Source organism: Pezoporus wallicus, unplaced genomic scaffold (assembly GCF_028554395.1).
Source record: "Pezoporus wallicus isolate ANWC-B61680 ecotype Strahan unplaced genomic scaffold, APGP_CSIRO_Pwel_v1 contig_11361, whole genome shotgun sequence".
NCBI classification, from domain to species: Eukaryota; Metazoa; Chordata; class Aves; order Psittaciformes; family Psittacidae; genus Pezoporus; species Pezoporus wallicus.
The window spans coordinates 29107-52427 of NW_026640762.1; the positions used below are offsets into that span (position 1 = coordinate 29107).

General features: G+C 40.4%; 1 protein-coding gene across 2 annotated transcripts in view; it reads left to right on the forward strand.

The window, feature by feature from the left end:
* The window catches only part of LOC130605159 (nipped-B-like protein), a 48154-nt gene that overhangs the window by 20390 nt on the left and 4443 nt on the right, over window positions 1-23321 (forward strand). The window contains exon 8 of one of the 2 annotated variants that reach the window (XM_057420424.1): window positions 8109-8741. The exons of the other annotated variant lie outside the window; for it this stretch is intronic. Within the exon in view, the coding sequence (XP_057276407.1) occupies window positions 8109-8741 (633 nt within the window). The remainder of the gene's footprint in view (window positions 1-8108; window positions 8742-23321) is intronic. 2 annotated transcript variants of the gene reach the window in all.

The following is a 23321-nucleotide window of genomic DNA, read 5'->3' on the forward strand; positions in this document are numbered from 1 at the left end:
ATAGCAATTGAATGTTCCTGATGTTTCTCTCCAGTGTGTTATGAACCAAGTATTAGCCATCAGTCTTCATTTGTTCACTCATAGGGTTTTTTCCAGCTTTCAAGTATAGGGAACAATACTTCTGACAAAAGAACCTGTAGGATGGGTAAAAGACTTACTTTCAGCATCTGGGTACCTTTACCTGCAAGGGATTTAAAGGAATGTGGAGATACTGTTTTGAGTGACCCATTTGAAGTTGTTGTGCAAGTGGAAAGCTAATACTTCTTTAAAATTCTTTACAATATGTGAATCCTAAGTTCCTGGTAACCTTAATAGTTGGATTTTAACTATGTGGATCATAACAAAGACTGTGATCAGTGGTGGGACTTCAGTGAATCAGCTTTAAAAGGTGAGTGGTCTCTGAAGAGGCTCAGAGATGATCAGAGAAAGTATTGTGAATGTTTAAATAAGATGTGAATAGAATAGAATATTTCTGTTAGAAGTGACCCCCTACAATGGTCATCTAGTCCAACTTCCTGACCACTTCAAGGCTGACCAAAAGTTAAAGCATGTTATTAAGGGCATTGTCCAAATGCCTCTTCAACACCAACAGGCTTGGGGTATTGACCACTCTCTAGGAAGCCTGTTCCAGTGTTTGACCAACCCCTCAAGAAAGAAATACTTCCTTATGTGCAGTCTTAATCTCCCCTGACGCACCTTTGAAACATTCCCACACATCCTGTCACTGGATACCAGGGAAAAGAACTCAGCACCTCCCTCTCTACTTCCTCTCCTTAGGAAGCTAGCAATGAGGTTGCCCCTCAGCCTCCTTCTCTCCAAACTAGACAATCCCAGAGTCCTTAGCCACTCCTCATAGGACATGCCTTCCAGCCCTTTTACCACCTTTGTCACCCTGGATGTATTCAAGGACCTTAACATCCTTAAATTGTGGGGCCCAGAACTGCACACAGTACTCGAGGTGAGGCTGCACCAATGCTAAATAGAGTGAGCTAGTCACCTCTTTTCACCAGTTGGTTATACTGTGTTTGATGCACCCCAGGATGCAGTTTGCCCTCTTGGCTGCCAGGGCATACTGCTTGCTCATATTGAGCCTGCTGTCAACCAGCACCCCCAGATCCCTCTCTTCAGGGCTGCTCTTCAGCCAGTCCTCTCCCAGTTTATACTTGTGTCCGGTGTTACTCTGTCCCAGATGCAGAAATGGGTATTTGGATTTGTTAAATTTCATGCCATTAATGATTGCCTAATGCTCCAGTATATCTAGATCTCTCTGCAAGGCCTCTTGTTAACAGCACCTCCCAATTTGGTATCATCAGCAAACTTGCTAATGGTGCATTCAACTCCTGCCTCCAGATCACTGATAAATATGACCAGAACTGGCCCTAGGATTGAGACCTGGGGAACGCTGCTGGTGACTAGTCACCAGCCAGATGTAGCTGCCTTGTAAACTGGAATAACCTTGGCTAGTTTCCAGTTGGGGGGACCTTCCCAGACTCCCAAGAGCTTTGGTAGATGATTGAGAGGGGTTCTGCTGTAACATCCACTACCTCCTAAAGTGCTCTGGGATGAATTCCATCAGGCCTCATGGACTTGTGAACATTCAGCTGATACAAATGGTCTCTTACAATTTCAGTGTCCACAAATGGAAAGTCACTACTCCTGCAGTTGTGGTCCTCTGACTCAGAGGAACCAGGCAGCCCAAGGTCTATCAGTATTATAAAAGCCTGATGCAAAAAAAGGCATTGAATGCCTCTATTTTTTCTTCATTCCCATTTGTCAGGTGGCCATCTTCAACAAGTATTGTTCAATATGTTCTGGACAGAGCCTTGGGCAACATGGTCTAGTGTGAGGCATCCCTGCCCATGGGGGTGGGGGGGGTGGGGGTGTGGAACTAGATGATCTTAAGGTCCTTTCCAACCCTAAGCATTCTATGAGTAGCATAGCCTTTCTTCTTCTCTGACACAACTCTGTCCGGTTTCACCTCTAGTTCAGTTTGGCCTTTGATTTATTCTCCCTGCATACATGAACCACAGCTCTGTAATCTTCCTGAGAAGACTGACTTCGCTTCCAGAGGTCATACCATTTCTTTTTTCTAAGTTCCATGAGGAGTTCCCTGTTCAGCTACCCTGGTCTTCTGCTCAGCTTGCTTGACTTTTGATGCAATGGGATTGCCTGCTCCTGTGTTTTTAAAAGGTGGTTCTTAAAAACTGACCAGCACTTATGGATCCCTAAACCCTCAAAAGCAGATTCCCAGGGGACACTGCTAAGTAGCTCCCTGAAGAGCTTCAAGTTTGCTATCTTAAAATCCAGGGTAGCAACTATGCTGTCCTTTTTTCTCATTACACTGAAAATTTTAAACTTGACCATTTTGTGTTCACTGTGGCCAAGACAGCCACCTGCCATCACATCTCCCATGAGTTCTCCTGTATTCACAAAGAACAAGTCTAGGAGAGCATCTTTCCTAGTTCACTCCCTGAGTTCTTGTGACAAAAAGTTCTCTTCTACAAACTTCAGTGATTGCCCAAACTTGCCCATCAGAGCAGTATGGTATTCCCAGCTGATGTATGGGAATTTGAAAACTTCCATAGGGACAAAGGCTACTGATCTAGTTTATTTTTCCTAAATTGCCTGTAGCACAACTCATTAGTGCTGCCATCCTGGCTGGGAGATTGATAGTAGACACCCACTGTGATGTCTCCTTTGTTTTCCATCCCTCTAATCCTCACCCACAGGCTCTCAACCACATCATCCCTAACTGTAAGGGCTATGCAGTCAAACCTCTCTCTCTTATATACAGTGCAACAACCTCCACCTCTCCTGCCCTGCTATCCCTCCTAAACAGCCTTTTGGCCCTCTGTCCCAGCACTCCAGTTGTCAGACTCATTTCACCACATCTCCCTAATACCAATGGCATCATAACTCTAGGAACAGATTAAGGCTTCTAGTTCATCCTGTTTGTTTCTCATACTGCTTGTGTTGGTGTACAAGCATTTCAAATGTGCTCTTAGGAGCAGCATAAATGTTCACACTAGCATTGCCATTCTCAGAGGATGCCATGCCAACCCGTGGTTTACCTTCAGCTCTCCTGATGTTATCCCTCCTCCCATTGTTTCTAATTTAAAGCCCTCTCAGTCAGTCTTGCCAGCTTATAAGCAAAGTGGTGTTTCCCCCATTGGGACAGGTGGATCCCCTCAGGACCCAGTATACCTTGTGTTTAGAAGACTCTTTCATGGTCATAAACCCCAAAGTTTTGGCAGAGGCACTAGTCCTGGAGACAGGTATTGATGTCTTCAGCTCATCAGTTTCTTCTGAAGTTTCTTCCCATTAATGGGAGGATTGAGGAAAATGCTACCTGTGCTCTTGAACTTTTTAGCATTCTTTCCAGGGCCCTTAAATATTTTGATTGATTTTAGACTTTTTGTTGCAGTATCATTAGTACCCACATGAAAGAGCAGGAGTAGGTAATAGTCTAAAGGCTGTACTAAGTTTGTCAGTCATCCCTGATTCAGACCCTAGGGAGGCAGGAAACTTCTCTGAAAAAAGATGGTGTGGTCTGCAAATGGGTGCTTCTGTTCCCTCAGGAGGGAATCACTGATGACCATAACTTGCCATTGTTTCTTCTCAACACTAGTCTTAATGCAGTTATTTTTGCAAGAGATTGGTTGACCTGACTTTGGCGAGACTACTTGCATAGCTTCTTCCACTTCTATCTTATCATGTACTTTGTCTACCATACCCAGGACCTCATACCTATTCTGTAAACATACCTGAGAGGGTAAGGGTTTCTCTTATAGCTCTGTGCAGAGTATTGTAGGATAACTAGAAAGTGTAGAAACAGAAACTGTAAGATTTAGATGTCAGTGATGTGTGCAATCACCTGGACAGAAGCTTGTTTGTTTACTACCCAAGTCACTGAGCAAGTGATGCTATTCCATGGTAAAAAAACAAGAAGTGTTTTTGAAATTGCATTTTTAAGAAGGCTAAGTTACTGTCAGTGTAATGCATGTTATAATTGCTCACATTATAAAAGATAAATCAGTTAAGAGTCACAGGAAAGAGAAGTGTTTGCAAGATTTGTAGTAGATAAAACTTCTTCCATACTTAGTGCCATCTACCACTAGGAATCAGTAGGATAAACCAATTTGTACAGAGAACTGGTCCTGGGATTTTCATGGCTGGTCAGAATGACTGTTACTGAAAAACGATGGAGGTAGTGTTGATGGTGTTCTCTGTAGAGACCTTATTTTCTATGAAGTTACCTGCTTTGCAGATATGTTTGGCATTATGCAGCTGGATGGCCGCATGCAAAGAGTTGTGGTCAATGGCTCAATGTCCGGCTGGAGACCAGTAACGAGTGGTGTCCCTCAGGGATCAGTGCTGGGACCAGTCTTGTTCAAGGTCTTTGTCGGTGACATGGACAGTGGGATTGAGTGTGCCCTCAGCACGTTTGCCGATGACACCAAGCTGTGTGGTTCAGTTGATACGCTGGAGGGAAGGAATGCCATCCAGAGGGACCTCGACACGCTTGTAAGGTGGGCTGATGCCAACCTTATGAAGTTTAACCATGCCAAGTGCAAGGTCCTACACTTGGGTCAGAGCAATCCCAGGCACAGCTACAGGTTGGGCAGAGAAGAGATTCAGAGCAGCCCTGTGGAGAAGGACTTGGGGGTGTTGGTCGATGAGAAAATGAACATGAGCAGGCAGTGTCTGCTCGCAGCCCAGAAAGCCAACCGTATCCAGGGCTGCCTCAAAAGGAGCATGACCAGCAGGTCGAAGGACATGATCCTGCCCCTCTACTCTGCTCTTGTGAGACCCCACTTGGAGTATTGTGGGCAGTTCTGGTGTCCTCAATATAAAAAAGAAATGGAACTGTTGGAACAAGTCCAGAGGAGGGCCACGAGGATGATCAGGGGACTGGAGCACCTCCCGTATGAAGACAGGCTGAGGAAGTTGGGGCTGTTCAGCCTGGAGAAGAGAAGGCTGCATGGAGACCTCATAGCATCCTTCCAGTGTCTGAAGGGGGCCTATAGGGATGCTGGGGAGGGACTCTTCGTTGGGGACTGTAGTGACAGGACAAGGGGTAATGGGTTAAAACATACACAGGGGAAGTTTAGATTGGATATAAGGAAGAAATTATTTCCTGTTAGGGTGGTGAGGCACTGGAATGGGTAGCCCAGGGAGGTTGTGAATGCTCCATCCCTGGTGGTGTTCAAGGCCATGTTGGACGAAGCCTTGGGTGATATGGTTTAGGGGGAGGTGTCCCTGCCCATGGCAGGGGGGTTGGAACTAGATGATCTTAAGGTCCTTTCCAACCTTAACTATTCTATGATTCTATTCTGTCTTTATAGCCATCAGTATTTCCTGTTCAGCAATGATACAATGACCTTCCCGAATCAGTGGAGAATCTGGTTTTATCTCAAATTTTACGTATTCCTGCCGTATAGAAGGAGTTTGGAGAAAGTTCTTTTACTGATACTACAGAAAGTCAGTTATTTTTTCATCAATTACTACATGGCCATAGATTTAGACTCAGTATCTGCCTACATATATCTCTGTTCTAAAAGAACATTCTGAAATTTGATTCAGTCCCAAAGGTCAGTGTATGATCCATACAAATGTATGATCCATAAAAATGTTTATTCTGTTATCAGCAAGTCCTGTAAGAGCTTTGTTCTCAGACATATAATGGCTCAAGCCTTCTCCCATAGGAAATATTTCAGAATGACTTCAACATTAATAGGCACAACTCTCTCTGTAATGGGTGATGTTTTGTCTGAAGTGTAAGTATCCAACAGAATATGGTACATGTTCAATGTGTACCTGTTCAAATCTGTTAGTGTTTGTGGTAGAATGGAAGTGTTGGAGAATGCTTTTTCTTTTTCAATTTCTTTTCACCTCAATATATAGGTATTTTAGTTTGTAAGCTCCTTTGTTGCCAGAGGCTTAGCCATCATTAGACATCTCAGAAATATGTGAAGTTATTGCCAGAACATGTACTCTTAAAATGCAGCTTATAGGCCTTACTGTCAACACCTTTCAGGAATTTCCTTCAGGAGGAAGTTACTTTCAAATACCTGCCTAGAAGAGGAAAACTATTGTTTTTTCATTTACTGGATTCCAAGTATGTTTGATTGAATGCACTGCAATCCTTCTGACTTCCACAAGTCTACCCAAAGATAAAAAAACCACCTTATCTGTTGGTGCAGTGGGATTTTTCTTTTTTTTCAGCATGAGAAATACTAAATGAATATAACAGTCTTGTCATATTTACTTAAAAGTTTAGGACAAGGGAGAATCAAATCTATGTCCTATTTGAAGTGTAACTGAAAAATGGTAAATGGTCCATTGTTGCAACTTCAGAAATATTCATTTAAGAGAGAATTCAAGAGTAAGATGTCAGTAAGATCTCTGAAAATTTTGAACTGCCTCTAATATTTGTAGAAATAAAAATGCAGCTTGTATTTTCAGTAAGTAGTAGTCATTGCCTTTAAATTAGTAGCTAGCAGTTTCTGCTATACATTACACTGAGATAGTCTCATAAATTATTGTCAAAAGAGACAGTAATTAGAAGTGTGTGTGTGGAGGGGGCATGAGAAGAATAGGCATGTCTGGTGGAAGGCAAGTGAGAGATCTTCCTAGGGTGTAGCCGTGTCTTCAGTACTAATGATTGACTGTGGTGTGTAATTTGAGGGGAAAAATGGAGTAGTGAAAATGTCTTGAGAATGAGGATGAGTCAAAACAGGGCTTCCCAACATTGTGGATTTTATTGGCATAATATGGAGTTGTTGCTGATGGTCAAAAAATGGCAATATATGCTCATTTTATATGTTGCTCTACATACAGAGTTTATAGGACTTCTTACAGAATATACCAGGGAGAGAAAATAAGTATAGCGGTCTGTGCAAAGAAGTCATCAGTAAAGGCACATCTTTCATGTGAATTGAAGCTTTGCTAGAGGTATCCATTCTTATTTTCATCTACAAGTTAGTACATTGCTTAATGATTCTTGATCTTTCTGAAAATATGATAGAAAATTAAGCTTCAAAATAAAGCTACTTTCTTGTTTAGCTGTGTATCTTGAATGAAGCACATGGGGACTTATATTCCAATTAGTTTTTGAGTGTTGTTAGAAGTATCGACCTATGATGACCTAAACCAGAATGACTAATAATAATCTCAGTCACTGCTTTCTGAAGATCAGTATTCCCCAGTGGATGAATGGGATCAGATAAATGTTTTCTTTATTTAACAAGAAGAGGCTGGCCTTATTGGTCCAGCCAATAGGCTTTTTTTTTTTTTTTCCTCTCACAACAATGTTTCTTTTTAAGCCAGAAGTTATAGCTTAAAATTATAATTGGGACAGGTTGAAAAGCATTTCTTTTTTTAGAAGCTTTTTCTGGGCTAACAGTTATGGGGAGCTGGTTTAATTTGAGGAACAAAAAAATTTCATGTGAATAACTGGAGAATGTTTTAAAAATTTCTCTCGATATACACAAAGCCTGAAATGGATTAATGTACAAGTAAAAATTCCTACATTTAAAAATAAAAAAAGAGGGAAGATAAGGCAGGGAATGATAGAAAAGTGGTTTAGAGACAATTAGTGTTTTTTAGATAGCAATGAGTGGAGGAGGTTGGAATGAGCTTGCTTAAAATAAAATAAAGAAAAAAAAGTTGTGTGGCTGAAATGGTTAATGCCTATATACTGATCATTAAGTCGTTATCATTGAATCTTTATTAATAATCTTTTTGAGATTTCCTTTTTCTGTAATAAACTTGCTTTCATTGACTGTTTTCTTATAGTTGATACTCTGAACCTGCAGGTACTTCTTTTATTTATTCTTTTTTGGTGGTTGGGTTTTTGTTCCATTTTCTTTGAAATGATCCCTTCTCTACCTTCAGTGAATGGCTAGAATTCCTAGGAAATACACTGCAACTATCTGGATTACATCTTGATCTAGGAATGATGTGCTTCCTACCAATCTCACTTAGACCTTTTGTGAACACAGATATATGTACATATACATATTAAAATTATGTAGGTTATATTTAGTGTGTTTATATATAAACATGAAACAACATAACTGTTCAGTTTTTCTGAATTATTATTCTAGGACCAAGACAACATTTAATCCAACAATCTCAGCCTCAACCTTATTCATCACCTAGAGATGTTCCCCCAGACATATTGTTAGATTCTCCAGAAAGAAAGCAAAAGAAACAAAAGAAAATGAAGTTAGGCAAGGATGAAAAAGACCAGACTGAAAAAGCTGCAATGTATGATATTATTAGTTCTCCTTCCAAGGACTCCACTAAGCTTACATTAAGACTCTCTCGTGTAAGATCTTCGGATATGGACCAACAGGATGATATGCTTTCTGGTTTGGAAAACAGCTGTGTGTCAGAGGGTGATATTCCTTTTAATGTGCAGTACCCAGGACAGACTTCTAAAACACCCGTTACTCCACAGGATATTAACCGCCCACTAAATGATGCTCAGTGTTTGCCACAGCATGAACAGACAGCATTCCTTCAGGCGCAACAAGTGCCTGTTTTACAACAGAACGCTTCAGTTGCTGCAAACCAACCTCAAACTCCTGTGGTACAGACACAGCAACATGTTTCTCAACAAGGAACTGTAACGTCATATGATGAAGTAGAGTTGGATGCATTGGCTGAAATTGAGCGAATAGAACGCGAATCAGCTATTGAAAGGGAGCGATTTTCAAAAGAAGTACAAGATAAAGGTAAAAGGATTGTGTGTGTGTATACACTATATATATTTTATAAATATATATATGCATATAATCCCCATAGATATAAAAAAACCTTCCTGGCATTGTCACATAGTTCAGTTTTGTTTACTCAGTGTAGGTGGTTCTGTGCCATTCATCTCCATTCCCCTCCAACAGTGAACTGTAATCTCTCTTGCATGCATTTTTTTTTTTGTTATTTTTTAAATATCTGGTATTCTTTATTTGGGATCTTAATGGCTGGAAAGTGAAGTTCTGCTTCAAAATTCTTTTTAAGCTACATTTTTTTGAACCATGAGACTGAATGAAGTACAATTGACATTATAGTTTCTAAAATCCTAGCAGTACCATAAGTAAAAATTTGTAATACATTTTGGTAGTTGAATTATTAATTAATTCTATGCTGCATAATTTAAGAAAATACAGGAAAACACTTTTATACCATTTCTATTCATAACCCAATTTGAATCCAATATGAAGGAGGTGTTAGACTCAAATCACATCTGTTTTTTTAAAGGCATTGTAATGATTACATAATATATTCTACTATATTGTCTTCATTGTTTGTTCAACTGGATATTCATTATTATGTAGGCATGACAGGCTTTAGAGAACTAACATATACCCATATGGGCTAGCACAGAACCAAATGAGCCTCTGAAGTATTTGTTCTTCACTTCAGTAGCTGTAGTGGTTGTCTAAACTGATTTTCATTGAATTTATCTTCTTTGATTTTCTTTCTCTGTTTTTTATCCTATTATTTTTCTAGTCTTTCTTTTTTCTTCAGAAATATTGAAAGTGGATACAAAACCCACATGTAAATTTTGAAGATGAGATATGGTTTATAAAGTAGATAGTGATAGGTTAACATAAGTATTTTTCAGAAGCTTACTCTGCACTGTTTAACTTAAGAGAAAAAAAAAAGTATAATGCTAATTTATTAGATCATTCTCCAAGAAAAATCTTGTAGAATGAAAAGCAGCACATATTTGGAAGTTCATAGGTGAAAATAGTTGATGTTGGACATACTTGTGCAGAGGCAACTGAATTTACATACAGTTTGGGTCTTTAACCAGCAGAGAGCACAAGTTCAAGCATTTTTATTGCACACACACCCCCCCCTTAAAGATGCCTGGAGGGAATGTGTGTGAGAGAGTGAGTTTGTTTTGTTTGTGTGTAAATATTCTTGTTGCAATTACTAAAAGGATTACTTTTTTAGATATTTCTTATTTCGTAACTAAATCAAGTTTTGTTAGAAGACACTGTGAATATACTGGGAAAATGGGTGCTCATCTCAAAAGAGATCTCTACTGCCTTTAATTTTGATTTAATGAAGTGGTGGAATTTGTTACTTTGCTTACATCTCTTCTAATTTAAAATTTATTTATGGAGAGCTTGTGGTTTGTCTCCTCCTGCTTAAAATGCTACTTTTACATCCCCACACTTTGAGTAGATTCTCCAGCATATTTTAGTTGCAAAGCATCTCAAAAAATGCAATGTATTTTTGATGGTGCACAGCAGTCTTCAAACAGTTAGACTAAAACACTCATTCTCTTTTGTTCTGGAGATGTTGAATATTAGTTGTGAAGTTTGTTTGCCATAGTTACATAGCCAAGGGCAGACTCCGATTTGTTTCCTTTGGGGAAAGGAGTGATTTTTATGGAATGTGATCTCTCCCCTTCACTACTGCTCAATAACCATCTTACCAAATAAGGATTCTAACCTTATGCTTCCCTTCTGCCTGCATCCTCTGCCAGGTCTCAGTTCTTCCTGAGTTCCTCCAATTGCTATGGATCAGGTGCAAGAATTGCTGCCTTATATTGGGACAAATGATCACCATTTATTCACTGGTGATAAGTTGCCCCTATGCTAGACAGCAGCTCTTCTCACTTTGGCTGCTGAGCTTTCAGCCATGAATGAATAGTATTGAGTAGAAGGATTTTTAGTAGTTTTGAGACATGTTTCCTGAAAAGTTGTTACCTTGGAGAAATAGGATTCTTATTTTTTGGTAATGCTTTTGCTGTTGCTTGTAAGTTTCTACTGTGTCTACAATTTGATATACTCCAGGATTGTTCTAGTTATAGCAATTTGGTTTGGTGGAAGCTTCCTCTATTATTCCTATGGGAATATGTCTGTTAGAAATATATCCAGTAACTCCTAAATTTGTCATTATTTTTTGTGAAGTTGCTTACTGTATTTATGCAAAAGCCTGGCATTTATGCATTTTAGTATGTACACTGTAACTTCAGTTCACATTATGTCAAGAAAATAGCATGACTGTAGCCTGTACTCAGTCTAATTAGAACAGAAATGTATAGTGCTAGCTGATACTGTACATAGCAAGCATCCATCTAGAGACCTTACTCTAGATGCTAGCGCATGCCAAAATCTAGGAAAACCTTTGCTGCTTTTGTAGGCTTGGGAATACATATTACAGTCACACTACACTTTCTGTGTAGGCATGCATTGTTGTCTTCCATAAATTATTTTGAGTAGAATTGTATTCACAAGTTCTGATAGAAGTGGCCACTTCTATCCTTTTTTGTTGTGTTTTTTTTTTTGTTTGTTTTTTGTTTGTTTTGTTTTGGGTTTTGTTTGTTTGGGGTTTTTTTTGTTTTTTTTTTTTTATAGACATAAAATCTCCAAAGTACTATGCTTCATCAGAGGTTTTCAGATGCTTTTTTTTTAACAGTAAGGCTTTTGTTAGGTATGACATGTGACATGTTCTTTCTGAGGGAAACCATTAATGGGAACCATTAGTGTGGTGAAACTTGTTTATTCTAAAGGAGAGGCAGAAATGTTTTTTGGGGATGTTCTTATACAACTACTGCACTTGTCTATGGCAATGCTGAGGTTTTTTGCTTTTTTGGAGTTTTTTTGTTCAACATTTAGGTTCTTTTAGAATGTTTGGTACATGTGGGACATGTAGATTAGAATCCTTTGGAAATTATAGTACTTTCAGTAATTCCTAATTCTAATTAAAATGTTAAAATATTTAGCTTCCACCAAACAAAGTTTCTCAAAGTAGGAGGCAGTCTCCATTTCAGAGGTAGAACACAGGGTTTTGCAAAAGTGCTACCTTCTTTGAAAAGCAGCATATCTTTCTGGAACCTGATTGTCACACTTTTGCTTTCTGAAAAAGGAATTCTTAGTGCAAAAATTACTAATGCAAAATCTGGCAGATTTGACCTAATGTTTATCAGATATGCATAAGGAGAGATTTATATAGCAAAGAACTTTTGCCTCCATATCTGAGCTCTTTTCAGAGCTCTGTTTTTATAATTCTGTCCTTTGGTCTATTTGGATCTTGGATTAAGTGTATTATATGGTGTTTTCATCATGATAGAGAGGTAAAAAATTGGAAAAAGCTGTTTTCGTCCTTGTCCTCTGTGTGGAAGGACAAGAGTCAATCTATTCCTACTTTTTCCATCAAGGAAGTCTCTCTGTATTGATTAATTTTGCAATTAATTTGTCTGTATCTGTTAATGAAAGGAATAATTGGAGATTTTGGAGATCAAGGCGCTTGGCATCAAAAGTTACATTCTAATGCATCTATTATGTTTAAAAGCTTCAGAACAAACAAATAAGTCCATGGAACATGACAGGCCTCAGGTTTTCATTTCCCATTACCTCCCTCATGATGGCCTCTATATCCTCATCAAATACAAGTTATCAGTCAATAATAGATCACATCTTCTCTTTTGAAAGGATGTGTAATATATAACAGGTAGATCAAGCTATTGTTTATCAAGACTCAGATTATTTGAGTTGAAAAAAAGTGATTCAGAAGGTTTAATACAGAAAGGAATTATCTTTTCCCACAACAGTTGAGAACAAGTGAATTATCCTCTGCTTAGGTACATCAGGATACCTTTGTAAAGAATTAGAAATAATGAAGCTTCACGCACGCTTTCTTCTAATCACTGTCAGTAGTCACATTTCCCGTATTACCTGGTGCTCTTGAATGCTTTTGAAACAAGCAGAGGTCCATATTCTGAACCTATTTTTTTCACTTAACTGGGGCTGTGCTTAGTTCACATTCTGAATTTGACTACTCTGAGAAAGTACAGGAAATCCTGTGGAGTTTTAGAAAATTATGGCACAGGAATTTTTGCTCTTATCAGAAATATTTTCTTCCTTGGGGTGGGGTGGGGTGTGGGGAGTGTTGATGGAGAAATTGCATGTTGGTAACCTCAGTTCTTTTCATTAACTCCTGCTTTGCCACTGTTCAGATACAAATGGGTTATTTTTGTTTGTAGTCAAGTAGTTCAAAGCTAGTCAGTCATTTTCAGTCTAAACCTTTCTCAGAACATTACATTAAGTTCTTGTTTGTCAAGATTTAGATGTACTGAATTAATTTTCAGGTTCAAGGTTTCTACCTCAAGATATGTCATGCTTTCCTAAAAACCCCAAATACTACAAATAAAAAATATTAAAGATACTAATATTAAAAGGAGCATTGAGTCTTTTAGAATGGGGAAAAGGAAATATAACCTTGAAAATTACTTGAAAAAACAGAAAGCAACCCATCTTTTTTTCAGAGACTCTTTTTCACATTGCTTTAGTTTTTTATTTTGTTCAGATTTGCTCAATTTTAATTTGAGCTTTTCCATACATAGTAGATTTTAGGCTACTTTAAAGACACTTATATAATGCAGCTGTGTTAACAGACTGAGTTCTACTTTTACTTGTAAAAGGCACTGTTCTCTAGAGTTTGCGAGAAGAGTCAGGAATTCATTAATCAGTAACTGTTTTACTATTAGGCAATTTTTTTTAGTTTTCTTGTTTTGGTTTGGTGGTGGTGTGGTTTTTTGTTTGTTTGTTTGCTTTAACTTAAAAGCATTAGAAGCTTTTTTTTTTTTTTAAATGAGACAAACCTAGTAATTTCTGTGGTGTTTTTTTCCCCACTGTATAGTTTACCTCTGAGGATACATTTTACCCACTTTGGAATCTTACTGTAGGTTCTTTGAATTAGGAAGAAGTGAAGCTGTAATAACTATTTCCGATAATTGTATCAGTTAGGGGGCATTTGGATGTCTGCTGTGGGCCCTTCTTTTTTTATTTAACTCCAAGCCCATAGTGGCAGACACACACATCCCAAGAGTGTTAATCTGCTGGAGCAAAACTTGAAACTACAGTTATAGGTAAGTAAACTTTTTCTCTTAAAAGATAAGTTCTTATCCAGCTCTTCTCCCTTTCTCCCCATTACCAGTCTCCCCATGAAAATCCCCCAAAGAGGAGACTAACAGAAGAACACTATTAAAAATTGTTTGTTTACATCTAGTTTTATGTAGACCATGAATGAAATGACAGAATGTGTAATTATACCCAGTATATTACCATTCATTTAAAAAAAAAAGATGTTTAATTTACTTAAAAATGGAGATACGAATGTAAGTGTAGTCATTTGTATAGCAATCTTGCAGAAGATTACAGTCACTAATACCAGAAGATGAAACGAGACAGTGTAAAATATAAATGATTGTGGCTCTATGTAGTAGGACAATGAGATAATCAGGTATGGTGTATTTTGTGTATACAAACATTCATTTGGTCTGCATTTTGTAATGTTTTGTAATGGTGTAATGGATGAAACTGGTACCTCATATAGCTTTCCCAAGAAAAAGCAGGTTTGCAATGTCCAGTCCTATAGATGAGAGGTTTTTTTTGTCTTGTGTTCACATGTGTTTTAAGAAAATTAAGGGGAAGAAATTCTTCTTCTATCTAGAGAAATTCCAATGAAGTGTTGCAATGTTTTCATCTATCTAGGAAAAAGTACTTTATATTTTCTTAAAGAATGAAATATTGAGTGAAAACACTCAGGAGTCCGTATTGGGACCAGTGCTCTTTAATATCATAATTAATGACATAGTGGGACTGTGTGCATCATCAGCAAGTCTGCAGATGACACGAAGATGAGTGGTGCAGTTGACACACCCAGGGGATGGGATGCCATCCAGAGGGACTTGGACAAGCTTGAGAAGTGGGACCATGTGAACCTCATGAGGATCAGTGGGGCCAAGTGCAGGGTCCTGCATCTGGATCAGTGCAACCCCTGGTATCAATACAGCCTGGGGGATGAAGGGATTGAGAGTACCCCAGAGGAGAAGGACTTGGGGATACTGGTGCATGAAAGACTGGACATGAGCTGGCAATGTGTGTTTGCAACCCAGAAGGCCTATCGTATCTTGGGCTGCATCCAAAGGAGCATGGCCAGCAAGTCAAGGGAGGTGATTCTGCCCCTCTACTGCACTCTGGTGAGACCCCACCTGGAGTACTGCATCCAGTTCTGGAGTCCTCAGTACAGGAAAGATGGACCTGTTGAAGAGGATCCAGAGGAGGGCCACAAAAATGATCAGAGGGATGTAACACCTCTCCTATGAGGAAAGGCTGAGAGAGTTGGGGTTGCTCAGCCTGGAGAAGGTTTGAGGAGACCTTATTGCGTCCTTTCAGTTTGGAAAAGGGGCCTGTAAGAAGGATGGGGAGAGAATTCTTAGCAGGCCCTGTTGCAATAGGATGAGGGGAGATGGTTTTAAGCTAAAAAAGGGGACATTCAGGCTGGATGTGAGGAAGAAATTTTTTACAGTGAGGGCGGTGAAATACTGGCACAGGTTGCCCAGAGAGGTGGTAGATGTGCCATCCCTGGAGACATTCAAGGCCAGGCTGGATGTGGTTCTGGACAACCTGATCTAGTTGAAGATATCCCTGCTCATTGCAGGGGGGGATTGGACTAGATGAGTTTGAAGGTCCCTTCCAACCCAAACTGACTCTATTTTATGATCTTTGACAAAACGTCCACAGATGTCAACATAATGTCCATTTAGTTCATTTAGTCCATGTCTCTGGACTCCATCTGTTATGGTGGTCATTCAGGGCAGGAGAGGTGGTATGTTGTGCGGAGTTACTGGGCACCAGAGCCAGCTCAGGTCAGGTTACTGGTGCACTTGCATTGCTTCTTGTAAGGCTTGTCCTCCATTAGTTCAGGTGGTTCCTGCTGAACTAATTCTCATAACTTACAACTCAAATCACAGGTTGCAACAATTGAAAGGTATTTCCATTACAATCTCCACCCTCTTTGGATCAGACCATAGGGTTTAACACTGAAATGAACTCCTCCCCTTGCCCCTGCTTTGGCTTGGACTTACCCACAGACTACAGTTCCTTAGGGGTGTACATGCTCCTAGCAGAGCCTTATCTATGAGCCACAGATGCTTCAGGGTGTCCTTCTGCCATGTGGACTCATTCACAGGTGTCATGGTTTAAGCCCAGGTGGCAACCCAGAGCCACACAGCCACTCGCTCACTCCCCCCCTTCCTCCAGGGATGGGGAGGAGAATCGAAAGAACGTAACTCCCATGGGTTGAGATAAGAACAGTCCAGTAACTAAAGTATAACACAAACCCACTACTGCTACCACCAATAATAATAATTCATCTGTGAGTGAGGGGAGGAAGGGGGGGATGTCTCCTTCACAGGTTGACCACCCGAGGAGGGGAAAAGAGATGTGTAATTGCTAAACACTTCTATTATATTCCTCCCAAAGTATAGAGGTGGTGACCACACTGGGAATGCAAGCCAGATCAGTTTCATGATCAATGAGTCTATTGTATTACAAGTCATTACCATAAAGTACAGTGAAACAAGAACATGTTTCACAGTCCCTTCAACTTGTGTTCACACTGGAGTTCCAGCCTGTCTAGTACAACAGCACAGAAACAGCAGTGATTCCCTGGCCATCTGCTAGCCCAGACACATGGCCACTGCTGTTATCAAAATGTTCCCAGGCACAGCAGTCTAAGATGATAAGCACTGCAGCAAACAGCAAAAACAAAAAGCAGCCATTAATGAGCACTAGACTCTGATTTACAATAAGGCAAGCAAGCCCTATGGCAATCACAGGAGCCTGTCAATTAACAGTTAAACAGCAATAACAGCTGTAAATTCAATTGTCACATTCCAATCAAACCTGTCATTATCTTGAACCTTTTGAGCCCCATGTTGGACAACAGAAAGGACTGTTGTGATGAAATTCCAGCCAGCAACTTAAGCCCCACACAGTTGCTCAGTCACTCCCCCCTAGTGGGATTGGAGAGGAAATTGGAAGGATAAAAGTGAGAAAACTCATGGGTTGAGAAAAAGACATTTTAATAGATAAAGCAGAAGCCACACACACAAGCAAAGCAACATGAGGAATTCACTCACCACTTCCCATCACAGGCAGGTGTTCAGTTATCTCCAGGAAAGCAAGGCTCCATCACATGTAATGGATCAACTGCTCTACCCCTGTCCATCAGTTCTGTAGCCCCATCCTAGAAGGCGACCAAATTGGTCAGGCAGGATTTCCCCTTAGTGTAGCCATGCTGGCTGTCACCAACCACCTTGTTGTGTTCCTAAGGTCTTCATTCTCACAGTCCCCGTGTCTGCCTTCCGAGACTTGGGTGGTGTGGTCAAAGCATTTGCCAGTGAAGACTGAGGGAAAGAAGTCATTAAGAACCTCAGCCTTCTCCAAATCCAGGGTCACCAGTTCTCATGATAGCTTCCAGAGAGGGCCCCTGTTGTCTCTAGTCTGTTTTTTATTCGCAATGTACCTATAGAATCCATTCCTGTTATCTTTCACATCCCTAGCCAAGTTTAATTCTAACTGGGCCTTAGCTTTCCTAACCAGTTCCCTAGCTTCCCGGACAACATCCCTGTATTCTTCCCAGGCAGCCTGTCCTTGCTTCCACCATTTATAAGCCTCTTTTTTCCCTCTAAGTTTCCTCAGGAGCTCCTTATCCATCCAAGGAGGTCTTCTGGCTCTCCTGCCGCATTTCCTTCCAGTTGGGATGCAACACTCCTGAGCTTGTAGCATGTGATCCCTGAATATCAACCAACAATCCTGTGCCCCCCTGCTCTCTAGGGCTATATCCCATAGAACCTTACTAAGCAGGTTTCCTGAAGAAGGAAGTTGTCTTCCACACAATCGAGAAACCTCCTGGATTGCTTGTGCCAGGCTGGACTGTCCCTCCAACAGATATCAGGTTGGTTGAAGGACATGAGGACCATAAGGACAAGGGACTGCGAGCATGAGGCTGTTCCTATTTGTCTACAGAGCAGTTAATCCACAGAGTCCTCTTGATCAGGCGGTCTGTAACATATTCCCACAGTAATGTCTCCCATCACTGTTCTCCCTTTAACCCTGACCCACAAACATTGTGTTGACTGCTTACCTGTCCCCAGACAGAGTTCCATACTCTCCAGCCTATCCCTAACATAAATAGCAACTCCCCCTCCCCATCTGCCGGGCCTCTCTTTTCTAAAGAGCCTGTAACCTTCCATTCCAACACTCCAGTCATAGGAGCCATCCCACCATGTTTCTGTGATGCCTATTATATCATAACCCCATAGACATGCACACATCTCTAATTCCATTTGTTTGTTCCCCATACTACAGGCGTTTGTATAGAGGCATCTGAGCTGAGCTCCAAATGAACCCATCTCATTGGCCGGAGCGGCTGGAATATCTCTACATTGCTCCGAGCATTTATTGTAGGTGCTGGCAGCTGACTGGGAGTGCTGGGATGGAATGATGCTCCCCTCCCCCAACACATCTAGTTTAAAGCCTCCTTGACCAGTCTGGCAAGCCTCCTACCAAAACCGCTCTTCCCCTTCATTGTCAGACCAGCTCCACCAGTCTCCAGTAGACCTGACTTCCCAAATTGAGTCCTATGTTCTAGATACCCAAACCCCTGACTATGACACCACCCTTTTAACCATTTATTAACCTGCCAAATCTGCCTAGCCTTTTTAAGGTCCTCCCCTTTATCCTGGAGAATTGATGAAAAGACTATCTGAGCTCCAGAGCCCCTAACCACCTCTCCCAGGGTTCTGTAGTCTTTTATGTTCTCCGGGCTACTGCTGTCTATATCACTAGCACCCACATGGATGACTGGAAGTGGGTAATAGTCAGTGGGACTTACTAGACCAGGCAGCCTGTCTGCAGCATCCCTTGATCCGAGCCCCTGGTAGGCAACACACCTCCCTTGAGACTGGGTCAGGCCGACGGATGGGTGTCTCTGTCTTTCAAAGTAGAGTCCCCTGTTACTATGACCCATCACACCAGTAGTGATCTTTACTGATGATCAGCTGGTTGTTCATGTTTCCTCGTTACCCCCCTGCAGAACTGCAAAGGGGTTCTGGGTGGGGATATCAGATTTAGGAGGAAGTTTAGATTGGATATAAGGAGGAAATTCTTTCCTGTTAGGGTGGTGAGGCACTGGAATGGGTTGCCCAGGGAGGTTGTGAATGCTCCATCCCTGGCAGTGTTCAAGGCCAGGTTGGACGAGGCCTTGGGTGATATGATTTAGCGTGAGGTGTCCCTGCCCATGGCAGGAGGGTTGGAACTAGATGATCTAAAGGTCCTTTCCAACCCTAACCATACTATGATACTATGACCTCTTCCTCCTTGTTTTGTTGTGTTTTTTGGTTACTAGTTCCCAGCTTCCTGGGTTAACAGCCTCCTTCTTTCCTCCATGAGCTACGATGGACGCTTGAGGCCCCTGCACATTTTAGACCTGGAGCAAGCAGTCCAGCTTCCTCTCAGCCTGACATCTTTTAGCCTATTGACAGTGTCCCACAGCTCAGCCACCTGCTGCAGGAGGATCTCCACCAGGGAGCACCAGGTGCAGCCCTGCCCATTGTGCACCCTCACCTCAGAAGACCAGTGCAGGCACTCTCTACACTCTGAGCTCTGCGCTGCAGCCTCCCCTCTCATCAGCTCTGTCTGAGTACCTACGTTGGCCACTGCTGGGGCAGCCATAGCAGAGCTCCCAGACCAGGCCCTGGTCATAAACGAGTTCTCACCGTCCTGCTCACCTGCCAGCACAAACTACATCACCACACTCCTGACCACTCACACTCCCTGGGGCAGGTATTTAACCAGTCAGGGTGATGCCATTCCTCCTGGCACTGCCCCCTGTGAGTCAGCTGCTCCCATCCGCTGAACTGCTGGCTCCTGGGCAAGTCCTGTTGAGGACTTGAGGCTCCCTTGGTGGCTCTTGCTGCTCTGAATTGAGACTCCTGGATGCTGAGCTTACCCCTGCTCAGGTGTTGAAGGCATCTTCTCTCGAGCTACTCACCTCAGCAGTCTTCCTTGTATACAGTTTATATTTATTGGTTCAGATTCTTGCAGTCTACACAACACGGTTGGGGGACAGGGAGCTTGGACAGCATTGGAGAGATCTGTGAAAAAAACCTATGAAATAAAAACAGTTGTCAGTAAACATAGATAAGCTTGTAATTGGCCTCTGGCTGACTTTGTCTCTGATGTTCAAAAACTGAAGGTTTGACAATAAGTAATAACTACTTAGGACTGGTATATTTGGCATCAACTTATTCATTGCTGATTTAAATAATGTAAATAAGTGGTATTTCAAATGAGTGGAGGCATGTCCCAGTAATCTCTGAAGAGTGTTAGAACTTTAAAATATAAACTCTTAATTGTTGTGTGTAAAAAAAGAAAGTTTGTACTGGAGTTATCAAAATGGTTCATCTAGAATTCAGCGTTAGAGTATCAGTCTTTTTTGCAGTTCTGAAGAGGAGTACATTCACGTTTATCCATCTTGGATATGAAGTCTCCAACTGAAACCCTTAGGAGGTGTAAATGGGGAAGTGGTAATTTTTCTGTTGTGTATTCAAGATCATTCAGAAATCTCTGGATTTTAAAGTCTACCAAACAGTATTAATAGAGTGGAGTCTTACGATTCTTCTAAAACAAAGCTCAGCAACTATGCCCATGTTTATTATTTAGACTTGTTGACTTTCTACAGGTATTTACAAAAGTCCCATTTCCATTTGCTAGGACAATCAGTTCTAGAAGTTTTAAGCTATCATCCTGTTAATAGTCATTTGTTGAAAGAGTTTAATCTGTTTAATTTGGGATCTAAGACAGTCATCGGCTTTGCAAGAAAGCAGTAGTATTGGAGACTCCAGCACTAGTGGTGTTCTGGTTGCTGCTTTGGAAAGATTTCAGATTAAATGGAAGAATGGAGATACTTCTTTAATACAACTCCCCTTGTCCAGCTGCTGGATGCTCAGCTTCCAAGTATATCTGTTTTCAGGATGGATGTTCTTCAAATCACAATTGGCTTGCAGTTTCAGCAGAAATATATTTGAAGATATCTGTGGTAATTCCAGTGCAATGTGGTTTTGCACAAAGGTTCTGCAGTAATTGATTTCTAAATCTGAAGGTACTCATTTTTTTGACACACAAATATTTCCAAAGATGAAGGCCACAACCAGTCTCCAGTAATACTGTTCATAACAGGACAGGTGAGACACAACTGCTTGGAAATCCAGCTAACCTTTTTTTCCATTTTGAACTTGTGGTTCTTTTAATATTTTGTTTCTTGCACTATAGTGACACATTTAATTTTACAGAACATCTTTCCTAGTTTTTAGAATAAGGTAGCTTATGATATTGTTTTAAGTACCAAGACACTGCCTTTTGGTGAGCATGTTGCAATGTAAAGAGAACATCCATAGAGATTGGCCCAGCCAAAAGATTGCATACATAGGAGAATAACTGGGATCAGACTGTACTCCAAACTGTTATAAATTTGTTCAAGGAAATGTAGGTACATTTTGGATGTTGGGGGGGGGGGGGGAAGGAGTGAATAGTGTTTCTAAAAATGAAAGAATCTGAGAAAAACAAACTTGGATACCTGTTCTCTAATATAGTCAATATAGTCAGGAAGCTCTTCTGTGGCTTACTACATCTTCCTTTTATTAAGAAAACTGTTACAAAGAGTGAAGGAAAAGTATCCTGATCACACTTTATTGGTCTCAAAAGCTTATGGGCCTACCTGTTCAGAACTTGTGGCAAGCTTTGAACCTAGGTCTGCAGGACTTGAAAGAAAAACATTAGTGTAATATTTTTGCAAAGTCCTGGATCATGATAATAAAAAAAAAAATACTATTTATGGAATAAAGTGGATGAAGTTTTGATACTGATGCCTTGAAGGTTATGAAGTATATTTAAATGAATATTGTAAAAGTTGCTAAGATCATCTGTTCATTAAGACCCTAAGGGGTCTTGTTACTCATGCCTTAACAAGGCAGATTTATGCAAATTTGTAAAAGAGAAGAACTGAAGACATCTGTTTAGAGGTTAATTACTCTTATTTTTTCTGATACTCTATTAATTCTCATATAGTTCAAAGTGAGTTCAAGATTTGATAAAAGCCCTCGAAGCCCAAAGCCCGATGGTGTTTTTCACCTTTCATATTTCTGCAGCTATGATGGCAACCTAAAAAGTTTTTCTGCTCATTCAGTGGAAATTTTCCATTATGCTCGATGAAGATAGTGGTAATATGTACTCATCCTACCTTTGATGTCATCATTCAACCTAATATTTTCATATCCTTGGGTTAGCTTTTTTGACCTAGATCCAGAAATCTTATAGAGGCATGTAATGATCAATTCTAGTTTTCAGGATCGCCATCAAGATGCACTGGAAATATATGAAAAATCTGTGAGAAAACTGTAACTGTCTGCAATTGCCTTACCATTTGGGAAAAGAAAACTTTGAAGGCATCCCTTTCTTCTCAGATGTCAACAGGTTGTGGTTATAACTTACTAAAAGATCAGCACCCACTTGTCAAGAGAAATGAAGAAGGTGCATCAAGAGAGCTCTGTATTTAGAGGGAATATGCCATGTCATGATGTAATCAATTATTTATGCATTCTCAACTTACAATTTCATGTTTTGGATGATGATGAAGGGCAGCATTTTGAGCCTGGTCAGTTATAGAAGTTCAAGAGAGAAAATTGGTCCTACCTGAATTGTTTTGGTTGTTTTATCTTGGAGCCCTCAGCATGAGGGTTCTGAAAGGTGAGTTTTGGTTGATCCAGCTACAGCAGTTTAAGGCATCACAGCTCCTGGCCATCTGCCTTGCTCCTGTAGTAGGGGTAGCAGAAGGAAACATTTGCTTGGCTCTTGGCTGACATATTCAGTCTAGTAGGTTAATGCAAACCTAGCACTAGTGCCTTCAGATGATGCACAGGACAGTGAAACACACTTGTGGAAATGTGAATGTGTGTTCCCTTCTGCTACAGGTGATAATCTCAGTTAAAGGAACATGGCAGATAACTGGTATCAGTCATGTCTTAAAGGCTACTGTTAGATCCACCATCAGAGCTTTACGGTACTTTTTTGGTGTGGTTGAGATTTCTGGATTCAGATGAAAAAGCTGACTGACTTTTTCCTAAGAATACAGGCTTCTCAATTTGTGTTTCAAAATTTAAAGAGTTTTAATTGAGAGATAAGGTAGTGATATCTATGTATATCTGCATATATTAATGTATATGTTAAAAAAAAAAATCAAATTTGAAATCTATCCATCTGGCAGCTTCTACTTCATGGCCATTCCTATGACCTGCCATGAAGCTCAGTGAGGTCAAACATCTCTTCATCACAGGGAGAAAAAGAATTTTTATCACTGCATGAAGGTTTCAAAAAATACATTTATTTTAATAAGTAGTGTAGGGAAGTTTATATAAGCTTTCATATCAATCCAACAGTTGTAAAGAAAAAGCA